This window comes from Aythya ferina (genome assembly GCF_964211825.1).
Source record: "Aythya ferina genome assembly, chromosome: 2".
NCBI lineage: Eukaryota > Metazoa > Chordata > Aves > Anseriformes > Anatidae > Aythya > Aythya ferina.
In genome coordinates this window covers 17,969,861-17,984,698 of record NC_140297.1, presented here as the reverse complement: position 1 = coordinate 17,984,698, position 14,838 = coordinate 17,969,861, and the positions used below count along the sequence as shown (strand labels likewise).

The 14,838-nt window shown below is 35.7% G+C and overlaps 1 protein-coding gene across 2 annotated transcripts in view; it reads left to right on the top strand.

The window, feature by feature from the left end:
• The window catches only part of LOC311431525 (myosin-IIIa-like), a 73,475-nt gene that overhangs the window by 11,857 nt on the left and 46,780 nt on the right, over positions 1-14,838 (top strand). For both annotated transcript variants that reach the window (XM_084509062.1, XM_084509063.1), the window contains exons 4-11: positions 958-1,062; positions 1,147-1,230; positions 2,900-3,102; positions 5,382-5,480; positions 5,581-5,695; positions 9,299-9,425; positions 10,369-10,579; positions 12,715-12,862. In XM_084509062.1, the coding sequence (XP_084365188.1) occupies positions 958-1,062; positions 1,147-1,230; positions 2,900-3,102; positions 5,382-5,480; positions 5,581-5,695; positions 9,299-9,425; positions 10,369-10,579; positions 12,715-12,862 (1,092 nt within the window). The remainder of the gene's footprint in view (positions 1-957; positions 1,063-1,146; positions 1,231-2,899; positions 3,103-5,381; positions 5,481-5,580; positions 5,696-9,298; positions 9,426-10,368; positions 10,580-12,714; positions 12,863-14,838) is intronic.

Sequence of the window (14,838 nt, the reverse complement as noted above, 5' to 3'; positions counted from 1 at the left end):
AAATGAGAAACTCAAAAAAAAAAAAATTATCTCAGGTATCTTTATGTCTATAGTGTAGATCATGTCTATATCATATTTTAAGTGTAGATAGCTACATCCAAGCAAGTCACACATTTTAATCACTGAATGGAAATGAGATTTTTAGGTCATTGTTCTTTTAATGACTTTCAATGTTAATTCTAGGATGAAATAGATTAAACGCAAATTCATGAGATTTGTTGACTGGACCACCACTGAGTGTAAAAACTGCCATGGACAGTTAGTTTAGAAGTAGTATTTGTACAGATACGTTCATTAATATGGCTAAATCTTACCCTTTTGTAGAGGAGAACATTCCTCCTCCTCCAGTTCCTGTGGAGAATTTCTTTACCTAGGTAAATGGTTGGCAGTAGGAGCTGTGGACATTTCCTCCCAAGACAGCTGGGGAAGCCATAGCTATTTAATTGATCATACAGTTCATAAAGCAACAGAGTAAAATTTTAATTTTTGTGAATTTGCCCCCCTGCTATACAAAGTGAACAGACATGAAATCTGGGTAACACAATAATTTGTTGTTAATAATTATCAGTTACTGAAGGTACAGGAACAATCTTCACTTAGGTTTAACCATCAATATCATGCAGAAGAACAAAGAGGATGTAAAGTGTAATTTCATTCTAAATGAAATAAATAAGTAGGTTCTTTATATTCGGCAACCCTAAATTTATTCTAATAATTTGAGTTTTACAGCATAGGGCTGACATCATGCAAAATTGTACTTCATCTTTTTTAGTAGTTCTTATAGTTCTAAATACAGGTTCATGGTATAGCGAGTGCAGTAACAACTCACTCAGAAAGCTTCGCTGCTGGTAACCTCAGCATGGTGTCTACTAATTTGAGAATAGAACTAAACTCCGGTAAGCGCAAAAAGAGATGTTAATGGGACACAGTTAATGTTTTCATTTTTCTTACACTTAGCATTCCAAACTGTATATTGGAGCTAAACGGACTGCCAACCCTCCTCATATTTTTGCTGTTGCTGATATTGGTTATCAGTCCATGGTGACATACAACTCTGATCAGGTAAAGATGAGATAATTTACTTACATCTTCTGCTAAGCTGAGAGATATGTAATGCACTAACACTCATGCTCTTGTTCTCTGCAGTGTATTGTAATTTCTGGAGAAAGTGGAGCCGGCAAGACACAAAGTGCCCACCTTCTAGTTCAACAGCTCACTGTCCTAGGAAAGGTATGTTTTAAAGGGGATGTCTCTAAGGCTTTGATATCTTAGGCCTAATAGAATGACTGAACCTGGTGGCAGGGCACTGGTGGGGGGCCAATACTATAATATATTTTCCAAAGAACTCCTGTAAGGCCAGACTGGAACCTGGTGCTGATCTGTCTAGCCCTTTTTCTCTCCTGAAGTAGGTCACATGGAAATATTTTCTGCAAGGAAGTGCTCCCTGCAGTGAGGGCTTGTCCTTGTTTAACTGGGTGTCTTTGAATCACCTAAACTGCATTACATGAAGTGATCTATCCTTTCACTTCCAGCCACAACCAGTTTGCTGTCAGTGGGATATAGTCATTCAGGGAACTGACCACTCTAATTGTACAAATAGAATGTCATTTTTGCATTTCCCAAGTGCAAAAACAAGCAAAACAAACTAATCTATTGGTGTGGTGCAGTGCAGCAGTAGGCAGATGGCAGTAGCAGTAGGCAACGGTCATACAGACAGAAGGTAGACTAGTAATCTCAGAATGATGGACCACAGAAATGGATAAGCTCTGTTGTCATTATTATGATCGTATATATACATATATATGATAGATGATACATATGATTGTGTGTTAAGACTTCCAGCCAGACATTAGTTCTGCAGAATGCTGTATTGTGACAGGTTTCACACTATACACCTGCCTTTTTTTTTTCCATACAATTTACATAGGAATGGCTGTGCTGACAATGCGTCTACTTCTTCACAAGTGTAGTGGACAGCCAAGTATGTGTCAGCTTGTGAAAGTCTGGTGTATCAAATGCTAGCTGTATGTGTGTGGTGGCACACTCAATTTGAGAAGTAAAGCCTTCATCTACTGATTCCATTGCATTTTGTTGCCTTCTTAAGTTGGCAGACCTATGTTTCTTTGAGATCCATGGTAAGGCAGGGGCCTATGCACCTGATGAGGAAAAGTAATTGGTCAGTGTGATTGATGAAAACTCGAAGACTGTTTTTGTCCATACTAGGTGAAATTTTGTTCACTCTGAAATCATTTACATTCCTACTCCTATGAACCCCCTCAATAGAGGTATGCCTACATGTTTAAATTGAGGTTTGTGCTCAGGTGGTCATGTGCGAGCTAGCTTTAATGTCGTTCATACAGTTGCAGTTGGAGTGAGAATGAGGAGGACATGGTTCAACGCTTATATAGATATAATCTGTAGTTGCTAGCCTGTACCACAACACCTTCACTGCTGTTGTCACGTACACTAATGAGTCAAGGTAACACAGGTGTGAGATGTGCCTAACCTTGTTACAGATACAGTTTGAGCTGTTCATTCACTGTAACAAAGCTGCAAGAAGATCAGATAGGTGGCTGAATAAATGACATATAACACCCCTATTTTGTCATTCTTGTGCAGAAGTTTATACCCAGGCTTGTAGTATTGAAGTAGCCTCCTTGAGATCATGTGCATGAATCTAGGCCTATGTGTAAGGGTTGTTTTGTATTGCGTTCACTCAATGACACAGGAAAAAAGGAGGAACTGTCTTCAGTCCTTCCTTTCTCAGGCCCATATGCAACGGTCTGAAGTACACAAAAGTCACACTTCATGGTGCCAACTAGATGAGGAAAGAAGCATTTAAGAAGGAATGTATTTGAATGATTATCATTAACTTTAAGCAATATCTTTTCGTATCTAGGCTAATAACAGGACTCTACAGGAGAAGATCCTCCAGGTGAATAACCTTGTAGAAGCATTTGGAAATGCAGGCACTATCATCAATGATAACTCCAGCAGATTTGGAAAATACTTGGAAATGAAATTCACTTGTGGTGGCACTGTAGTAGGAGCTCAGATTTCAGAGTACCTCCTTGAAAAATCCAGGGTTGTCCACCAGGCAGTGTAAGTATAAAAATTATATTTGACCTAACTGGGGTTTAGAGAGAAGGCCTACGATACTGAAAATTTTTTCAGGACAAAACACAAAGAAGAATAAGGTACTGTGTAGTTTTCATTGTTATTCTTTTGTGTATTTGTTTTTATATATAAATATATATATATATGTATATGTGTGTGTGTCTTTTATATATTTATATACATATAAATGATATATGAATAACTTATAGATCTGTAAGTTAATTGAAAACTACTTCCAGTATTTGTTTCATTATTTCTTGGGTTATTTAAACAAATCCCATAAAGATCCATATGTGATATATAAACAGAATGTTAGAATAGCTAAAGAATTAAAAGCTTTCTAGTGGTTCTGTTATACATTTCTTTGTGGAAGTTTGAAGTAAATGGTTAGTATTGTACTAAGTACATGACTTCAATTTAATTCTTCTAAGTTTCTTCTTGTCTCGTAGATATTTTTTCTGAAAAATGTTCATGCATCTAGTAGGCTCTGGCTTATACAGGGTCATAGACCAAATACAGTACAGATCCAACTATATTGTGTGTGTATCTTATAATATAAAATAACAGAAAAACTAAATGTTCTTTGCATTGAATTAAAATCATTGAAATTTATTTCCTGTCCCAATATGTAACGCATTCAGGTAAAAAATATTTGCCAACTCTATTTCTGTCATAACAACAGAAAAGACAGAGTTTGAGACAAGGAATCTTGTCACTGTTGTAAATTTTTCTCCTTACTGATCTTGTCTCATTTCTACTTTTTTTGTAGTTCTGCATGACCTTGTTGTCTGTTGTATATTGTGATATGAAGGACTTCTAAGTCCCACTGGCAATGTTTTAATAAATAATTTAAAGTTAGAGGCAATTTTATGAAATGCTGTTTTCTTTCCCCAGCTGAGCATAGACACAGAAACCACTTTTTCAGAATAAAATTTGCTTTTCCCTAAAATACCACTTTTTTTTTTTTTCAAAGTGTTATTTATTTATTTATTTATTTTCTGTCACTGCCCGTTGGTATTTATATTTAGCCACATGCAGAGACAGCAAGTCAGCAAACCATTTAGGTGCCTCAAATGCACTTTAGGTATCTGTGTAGTTATCTGAATTCACAGGAGAATGCCACTGAACTTAGCATGAAAACCACTGTAGGAGGTTAATGCTTGAAGCACCAGCTTCCAAGGGTGCCTGAAGCTGTTTGTGTTGAGCAGAGCTCTCCCCGTTGCTGAGCTGTCTGTGTGGCTGGTCCATATGGCCATGCCAGCACAGAGAACTGGAATTCTGGTACCTGCATTGCATGGGCAGTCTGTTCTGCTCTTCTAGGAGAGCATGACACAAATGTGGAGGGAGATCTCGGAATGATTTTTTGCAGAAAGACCATTAATTACCAAAAAAATGGGATACCCAAACTCCAGACCCACTTTAAATCCAGAGATTTTGGATCTGTGTCTCCCACAAAAGAATACGCAAACCATCAGGACATGCTGAGGTTTCACAGAATGTTCCAAGTGTGGCTGTGCAACCCAATGGTCAAGGCACTGAGAGGGAAGATACAAGGATCTGCTCATGCTCCTTGAATCGATTTATTTTTTTTTTTTCCTACTAATGACAGTCCACAGTAAAATACACCAAAGTTGGCACCAAGCTTGATTTAGGCACCTCTATGCAAGAGCAGTGCACTGGGCTCTGAATCCATGTCACAGAAGCATGTAGTGATGCTCCTGAGACACAAGTCTCAGCTCATGCAGAAACCAGAGGTTTGAATACAATTCCTTTTTGCTCTTTCATAGTGAGTGACTTGGCCATCTCAGAGGTCAGTGGTGGCTGTGAATTTCCACATAAGCATCGATTTCCTGCTCAGAAAATGCACAGGAATCTTGTCTGTGCAAATAAGCCTTCTGTCCTGGGTTTGGGCACCTAACTTATAGGCAAAACATTCCAAGTCATAAGGCTTTTTACTGAATGTATCCTTATGGGCTTTCTTGGTTCATGGCTAAAGGACTCAAAATATATTGGATTAAGTTAATCAGGAGTATACAGCTCTCCCACGGTCAGAAGAAAAAAAATTGTTAACGAAAGTTAAGCAGCCCATGTGATGTGGGTGGATGAGTAATGTGAACCTCGGTAATAAAGCCTCTTTCAGTCTTATGTCAATTTGTGTGAGCCTTGCCTGTTACTAAAATAACATTTAATAATAGCATAGTATATCATCAGTAAACGTAACATAGTTAATTTACTAAACAAGTTTGTTCCTTCTATTGTTTCAGAGGAGAGAAAAATTTCCATATTTTTTATTATATTTATGCTGGTCTGGCAGAAAAGAAAAAACTGGCACATTACAAATTGCCAGAATATAGACCTCCCAGGTAATACAGTTTATTTTTACATAAATTGATTACAAAGTTTGGTGGTGTTGAATTATTGTCCTCATTTAAATTCTAACTCTGTGTATGTCAACTCTTCCAGATATCTGCAAAATGATCATTTCAGAATAGTGCAAGATTTTATGAACAATAGCTTTTATAAGTCTCAGTTTGAATTAATTGAACAGTGCTTCAAAGTCATAGGTTTTACACTTGAGGTGAGTGCTGATAACCCTTTTAAAATGAATTTTAATGACTTCTTTAAGAAGGAAAAGCTTACAAAAATAATTCAAATAGTCATCCTTGTTATTTTCTTACTTTAGCAGTAGTGTGTTTACATTTAATGATAGTACATGGTCAAATTACTGTTATCTTGTTACATATAAATTTTTAAGGTTTCAAGGCACTGAGAAGCTAATAAAATGGTGTTAGTCAACAAGACTTTGAAATCAGCTGAGTAATTGGGAAAAAAGGCTTTTGCAATTTAAATGCATATAAAATGTTGTAACTGTTTATTAGCCTATCATTTTAGGGCTGTGAATATGAGCCTCATCTCTGTTTTAAGATGATGTCCATAGTGAGAGTTCTAAAAATTCACTGAGATTATCTGATTTTTGATTAACTTAATAAATTTTCACTACTCCAGTGGCAAATTTGAGTGAAGTTTTTACATCCCTTTAGAGTGAATCTGATCACTGAACATTAACTGAAACCATTCTTTATCATCTCATATCATTGCTCTGCTGGCTATTAAACCCCTCTCATCAGGTTGTTTTTCATGTACCTGTAGTAAAAAACAGGCCTTTGTGTTTATAAAATAGGATGCAAGGAAAGGAAACCCCATTCTGCATCATAGTTGTTTCCTCTTAGAAGAAACGGTGCATCATGGCTGTAGTTTACCACTGATTTTATTAATCACAAATGACAGTAGGAGTATGAGCTATACAATATCTGTGAAATATAAAACTAGTGCTGCAGAATGGATGCATGTTTTAGTTTCTTTAACAAAACCATATGTTTTAAGGAGCTTTTCACATAAGACTACTGTGTTCATTTGAAAATTTCTATTTTCCCTTAATGTAAGTATTTGAATAGCAAACAGAACATATTTATTCATCTCATCTGTTCATCTATACTCCTTTTGCATTACGCTGCAGTAACAGCAGAGTTCACGGTCTTTCTCCTCTATGTGTTTATTCACAACTGCACTTAGTAATATCACACATCCTTTCACACCTGTACTTCCAGTGTTCCAGAAGCAACCTGGGAGGATATGCACTGTTCAGCATTGATAGCAGTTTTATCACAACGCCAAAGACCTTGATAAGCCCTAATTAATGCCGTGTAAAGCAGGAAGTTTGTTCTTGTTCCAACTTCTTTTGTTCACTTTGACAGATGGAAACAATAGTGCTGATCATCCAGAAGTGGAGATTTTCCTTATATATTGAAGTTTCAGTCGCAGCTATGTCACTGGCTGCTCAGGTCTAGCATGCACTTTCACTTCATTAACTTTGTGAGCCACCATGAGCTTAGTCTGTAAAGAACCATATACGTGTAGATTCCCTACAATTTCCAAAGTAGGTTGTGTAGCATAAGCAATCTGTGGTTACATGTGAGCCCTATATATGACAGCCTGTCTCACATTCTCCACAGGGTGAATTAGCCTGTCTGAGGCTATGTTTGCAAGAGTGAAGGAATACAGAAGTCTTTCTCTATTGAGGTTCTGATATGGGACACAAGGAAATTGCAGGGAACCAGCTCTGGTGCCCATGTAAATCACTTAAGAACTGCCAAGGGAGCACTAATTTGTCTGTTTCTGCAGCAGGTGACAGAGAAGGATGCCAGCAGGGGAGGGATGATTTCCAAATGGCAAAGGTCTGATGAGTACTTGGACTGGGTTTGCATAAAGCTTCTCAAGAGTTCCAAGTGAACTCAGGGTGTCCACACCACCCTCTTTGTGGAGCGATGGCTATTGCCAGAAATCAGAGTGTGTGTGTGCAGAGACAATTTCTTTTAATTGAAGAAAAAGATACTGTAAGACAGTGAGTTCCTTTTCTAAGTTCACTTCATAGTAATGCAGCCTTAAGCTTTGACATTCATCCCAGTGCAGAGAAAGGTCAATATATATATGCATGTTCTGTGTTTCATTAGCAGAAAACATTGTATAGAATATCTTCCTCACTCCAACTAAAACTGAGACCTAAACAACACTTTATTTCTTTTAAATTTGTTTTTAACTGACTGACAGACTTTCATGGTAACTACAGTCATTACTTCCAGTCTTAAAATCAGACTGTTTTGTTTCAGGATGCATGGCAAAATTAATAAAAAAGGCTGGCTGAGATGAACAGTAATCTTGCTATATAAGACAGATCAAGCCAGACTTAAAACACACTGGAAAAGGGCACAGAAATGTCAGTAGCAATATATATTGTACAGTATAATGGCAGAAGTTAAGCTACCCATTTCTTTGAATTTTATGTGCCCCTAAGCTTAAAATGAAAACAATTGCTTAAAACCTACAGAAACTGTGAGGCAATTATCCTGAGCATAATTTTTTTAGAGTGAGATGGTCTAGTTTGTCTTGCTGTCACTGGAATAATTAATTTATTAACTGCTAGATTAACTTCTGACAGTGCCGAAAACAAGATCAAGTCTTTAAGAGCAATTAAAGGTTTTATCTGAGTAAATGATGCCTGATGTGGTACCAGCAAACTTCTGAATATTAGGAAAAAATGCTGTGGAATTACAAAGAGTCTATCAGTATAACACACTAATCAAATTTACAAAAGCTCTTCTTGTAAAACTACTATAAAACTTATAAAGCTGCTATTTACAAAATACACTATTACTGTGTGCCTCAGTATATATAGTATTGCAGATTTCTAGCTTTAAACCTAGCATGCTTTACAGGAACACTTCAGCATTTCTAAGCAAAAAGTACTCACAGATCATCGAGTATACTGATAAATGTTCACAGTTCAGGTGAAAATTCACAGCTGAAAAATCACAGTTCAAATCTAAGTGAAACCTGCAATGAAAACATTATTTCATTAATTGCAAATATGATTTTGTCCTATGCAATTGCTTAAAATATTTACTGTATGCTTGACTTCATTGTCTAGACAAAATTAATTTCAAGGTAGAATACCTATTCAGAACCTACTAAACCATTTGAAATCTATAATCTATATTTAAATATGGTCCGTAGCAAAGTGCTATGGTGTGTACTCAGTTCCTAAGTGACATTTTGAGTGGTAAAGTGCTTTGCTAAATAGCGATGTGAGGTCTCATTCTTCTCCCATTGAAGCTCTTGTTCCAATGACATCGAGAGGAGCTGTCGTAGACCTGTTATTTGGAGTACTCTGTGATTCGAGAAATTTCAATACAGATTTTTTGATATTTTTGTTGATCTAGGTATTACATTTTTAGACAAGGCTGTGCCTGCAGACACAGTGAAGGCTATATATAAATACCCTCTGATTTTCTTCTGTGCAAGAGAATTATGCTTACCACTGTTTTGAGCTTCCCCTACTCCACGTCAATCCTGTTCTGTTGACAGGTGTAGAAGAGAGATTAGGCTATGGTTTGTCTTGCCCTCCCTGGGTGTCTTATGTGTGAAAGACTATGTTGAGTACAGACCAGGTAATAATTGCTAAGGAAAGTATTCCTAAAAGAAGGTGTCATGTTGTAGACAGCAATAGAAAGTGATTGTTCTATGTGTAGGAAACACATGGCAGAACAGCATGCCCATCACACAAACCAAAGTGACAAACTTGTCAGGCTATTAAGAATTACATCTTTTTTTAATATACTTTCAGGAACTTGGAAGTGTGTACAGTGTTCTGGCTGCCATTTTAAATGTGGGGAACATTGAATTTTCTGCAGTAGTATCTGAACATATGATCGACAAGAGCAACATTTCCAATCCAGTAGCCCTTGAGAACTGTGAGTTTTTTCTTCATTTAACATTGTATTCCTTTAGCATTTTAGTAGCAAATGTTACTGCAAGAAAGTTATCAGTGAAGACTGTATTCACATGGAAATTTTGCAAGAATAATTAAAAGTTGAAGTTAGATTAATTCCAAGCCCACCTGAATTCAAATGTGGAAAGAAAAATACCCAATTTATGCACCTTATTTGACTAACCAGTTTACTGGCATTCAGGAAACATGACTAATACTGCAGATGCTTGAAAAGAAAATCTTTGGAGTTTTTCCAAGGTTATTTGAACATTTGATGGAGAACATCATTAACATTTTGAATATCTTTTTTTGTTTTCAGTTTCTTTTTTAGATCCTCATTACTTGTTCCTTCCATGTACATGTTGAACTATAGCTCACTAATTATTTGGAAGGGATATCTTACATTATAGGTTGCAAGGAAGCAGAGGAGAGGAAGAGGCAAAGATTCTCAAGGAAGTTCCTACTCATTACAGCTGGGGAGTAAATGAAGTCTTAATGCTGTATTTTGTACATTTTCCCATCATAGAAAAATATTGTTCAACTGGGAAAGAAGCAACCATTTTTTGGAGCAAAGGACAGCTGCAGATTATAGGGATGGATTATAACTGAGGGCTATTCACACCTCATAGCTTTCATGCTCCTGACATGGTCACCTAGATTCCCTAACATTTCTCCATAGACAGTTTGGAGAAGCAATCTCCTTGAGGGAGCAATTTAGAACACCTAAAGGCCTCTACTTTGAACCATTTACTGACTACAGTGGAAGGTTAAATTAGGTACTGACCATTGGTTGGTGTGAACACCCTTGTTTGTCATAGTTTAAGGCTGTGATTTGCCCCTTATTTGGTAAGACATTGTACTTGCAGCCTTGACATGCATATTTCTTCTTCAGAAATCTGCCTCTGAGCTGTGACCTTACTTCCCAGGTGCATCCTTGCTGTGTATTCAGGCAGATGAACTGCAAGAGGCACTTACCTCTCACTGCGTAGTAACTCGAGGAGAAACCATTATTCGTCCCAACACTGTGGAAAAAGCCACTGATGTCAGAGATGCCATGGCCAAAGCACTCTATGGGCGCCTCTTTAGCTGGATAGTCAATCGCATCAACACTCTTCTCAAACCTGACAAACATTTAAGGTAAAAGAAGTCTTTCCAGAATAAAAAGAGATTTTTCTGTAGGAGAAGGATTGTCTAAATGGGAGCACTTAGTGTTCTCATCTACTTTTCTCTGCTACTTTTTTATTTATGACAGCACTATTAAAATACTTTTAATCCTATTTATGCTATGCAGTGACAATACAGTAGATATGGATAGCACAGGCATCTGGTGTTTTCCTGTTTAACTTTTACTCATTTAACCCTTTGTAAATTATGTGTAATTGTATTGAAATTACATGCTAACTATTTTTTCCCTTATACCATTTACTCCTAACAGTCAGGTTAACTCTTTCATTCATCTGTTGATTACATAGGTTAAACTCTGCTCTTATTTGCACCCATGTTGTTGCTTATGTTGCAGTTTTTATGAGTGGTTATATGTATATATGAGTAGTTTCCGAACACATTTACTGAGGTTAATGTCCACTCTATCCTTACAGAGTGACATTTAAAACACAGACAAAAAAGATACTGGGAATGAGGATATTATACCTTTTGCAAATTAACTGAAGAAGAAATTATGCAGCTTACATTGTAGATTCTGTAGGTCAGGACCCTCTCTGGCTGCTAATAGCAGTGAAATGGCATGAATTTATAACTACTTGAAATGGAATATCAACAACAAATAGCTTTGCAAATCTGGATTTCATGGATATTATTTTTTTTTTTTTTTTTGTAACATCAGATTAAAGCCAAGGCTGCAATCCTGAAATCTGTCCAAGCTTTCAAATATTTGGTTACAACAGAACAACACTCAACAGAATTTTAATCAGTAAATAAAAGAATTAAATGCATGATAGATGGGCAGCATTACTAATCTGTGTGCCTCTCTCATGTGCCTGTTACAGAGTCCTTTTCAAATTGAATATTTACTGTGCTGGTGAGGAAGGAGAAAGTTTGACCTAAAATATTCACTGTAGAAAAATAACAAACAAACAACAAACAAAACAAAACAAAACAAAACAAACAAACAAAAAAAAAACAAGTCTGATTTGTTGCTATGGTAGTAATATATTTTTTATTTGCTATCTTTTTGTAATTAGCTCTGGGAAGGAACTGGAAAGACAAATTGCATCAGTCTGATCACCAGAAACGTAATTTCCAGACAGATAAAATAGTCACAAATATAGGTCAAAATGAGTAAATGTCTTTGGTTCCTCCACTATGAAACAATGCAATTCATGAGATGCTATTCAATGCAGTTCTCAAAGATGCTATTCAAAGTGCTGTTCATTAGTATCTTCAAGCTCCTTCTCCATATCCAATTTCCTACACTTTTTATGGGAAAAAAAATAAATAAATTATTACAGATAGCCCCTCCAAGGTAGCTATAGATAGAATGTGTTTTTATTTTAATTTAGCTTGGAAAAAATGCTAATGCCAACTACAGGTTGTTATTAAATTATATTGTTATTTTTTGTTTCAACAAGTAATTAGAGATAGTAGAGGGCTGTTACAATTGCAGAAATTACTACATATTCCTCAAAATGTCTTAGTTAAAATTTCAAACTGAAGTTTTTACTAGTAGTACTTTTCTGAACTTAATTGGTAATTTAAATTCATGTCAAGTTCCAGTACTCAATACTAGTACTTATTAGATGCATAGGAGGTCTAGCTATTCGTTTTTCAGACTTTCATGTTAAAATAAGCAGTTTTAATTGCTATGAATAAGAAATATGAAGAAATATTATCTAATGTCATCAATCTTTAATTTCAAGGTACGATATTGAGTAATGCCTGTTTTATTACAACAGAAACAAAAAGAACTTTGTGTTGTTTCTGCACCATATCAGCTTTCTACAACAGATTGTTAACTAGCGAATATTAGTTTAAAAATAAATTGTAAATCTTCCATACACTTATCAATTGACTTGGTCATTATGTATTTCAGTTTATCTGGTCTGCAAATACAGATATATTTGAATTTATGTGCATTTATTGTATTTCAAATAAAAATGAATTGTTATTTTAAGAAAAATATGGCTTAGCAAAAACTATCCTGTTCAACTGCTGTATAGGTTTTTCCTATTATGTGCTTTCATGGAACAATAATGAAGATAGTCGTTGTAAAATAATTAAGGTACAACAATAAAAAGTTTATTTAACCTTTACAGTGGAAATGATGATGGTTTGAACATTGGAATTCTTGATATCTTTGGCTTTGAGAATTTCAAAAAAAATTCTTTTGAACAACTCTGTATCAACATTGCCAATGAACAAATTCAGTTCTACTTCAATCAACATGTCTTTGCCTGGGAACAGGTATGTCTTGAATATTTTGATAAAGCTTCAGTATTGCTGCACATATGAAAGCTTGTCTCAGGAAATTACACTGTTCCTTCTCTCCACTGTAGGTCATAAATTGCAGATTATAACAAATGCTTTCTGAGTATGCATTATGTGAAGCACTGTTGGATTGCTATTTGCAAGTAAAATGCCTGCAAAAAATACATTAAACTTGAAATGTACAGTATCTAAGCAACATAGCACAGTGATAATCAGACTGATGCAAATGTGGTGTTGTTTTTCTGAGTAATAACATGAGTGATATAGTGTGTGGTTCCAGAGTAAAAACATAAATGAGTGGTACCATAATTTTTAAATGCAATGTTCATAATAGCTTGCTAATAAACTTAATGAAAACTGAAATTCCATTAATAAAAACTGAAAATATCACACTTAATTTGTTCTTGTTCAGGAACTAGATCATATAAGCTAAACCATGATGGATTTAATCTAAATAATTTGATGAGAAACAGAGAAAAGGAACAGAATTTTAACTATAATAGTTTATGAAATTGAAAAGGACAGTAAAAAAAATAAATAAAGATTATCTCAACTTTCTAAATAATTCCATAAAAATAATTTCAAAATCATTATTCAATATTGTTATGTGAAGAAATTACATGTCTGGAGAAAAAATAACAGATATATATCAGAATGCTGAACAGTCAAAAACAGAACAGTCAACATTCACATTTTAGGTGAAATAATACTTCATCTGTTTTATTGAAATTATTGATTTTGTGATCTATAGAGCAAACTCCTCCTGAATACTAATTTTAAGTATTAGTAGAAAAACTGTATTTTGTCAGCTTTAATCACTGCTTGTTTGAAGGTTAGACAGGTAGAAGTTTGGAATGTGTCTAGGTATTCAGGTATGTACATGTGTGTGTTGTCAGTGTAGAGGACTGAAGAGGATTTCGATTTTAATTGGTCACTGTTTTTTTTTTCCTATTCTGAATTGTTTCAGGCAATGCTGTCTTGCACTCTTAGATCTTGTAGTTATTTTATAGATTTGGGAGGGGGGGGAGATTTCTGTCACAAGTCTTTTCTTGTTTTTAATAAGATCTAAGAGAAAAATTAGCCTAATTACTTAGGTGTTTTCTTTCCAAATTGCATTACTTCACACAGAAAGTGCTCTTGGCTACTGTTGTTTCTAACAGCTTTTCTAACAGCTTGAAACTGAAATAGGACAGACTGATGAATAGTTCATCCCAGGTAAATCCAGGCACTGACCAGGTCCCATGGATTTTCATGTTTTCACTTTGCTCATAAGTTCCTTGACTTGATCGTCTTCCATCATGGGTACATCTTCTTGCTCCCGACTTTCCCTTTGGTCTCAGGAACCTGGAATTGCTGAAGGCAAGAAAGGCAAAGATTAGTGGGGGGAAAAAAAAAAAAAGAAAAAAAAAAAAAAAGGCAATGAAGGTGTCAAGTATCTCTGCCTTTTTCATGTCACAAGCAAACAGAGGTATGACAAGGCCTAAATCAACTGATCATAGCCTAGTTCTCAATAAACTCATGTCAACCTAATAAGCAATGATTTCATAATTAAGCAAGGCAAATCATTTTTTTTGGCAAGGTAAGCAATAAAAACCAATACTAAATGAATTCATGAGACTAAGTTGTACTTTCAGTGTTGCAGGTAGCATGGTTTTAGCATTGTCAAGGGGTTCTTTCCTGTATCTGAATCTGAAAAGTGATCACAGCTTTGCTTTCCTCAGAGGTGCGGCCTACTAAAATATAGCCTCAGCAGTGATAGGAATAGTATTTTAGAATGTGGTCAAAAATCCTGTCCTTTGTTGTTCAGTCAATTCCCCAGGCAGCCTCTCTGAAGCGATTCATTACCATACAAAGATGCCCTTTAATATGGGCAAATTTCAGGGAGCAGTCACCCACAACCCTTCAAGAAGGAACACCCTCATTGCAGTTGTCTCAAAAGAATGAATGAATGT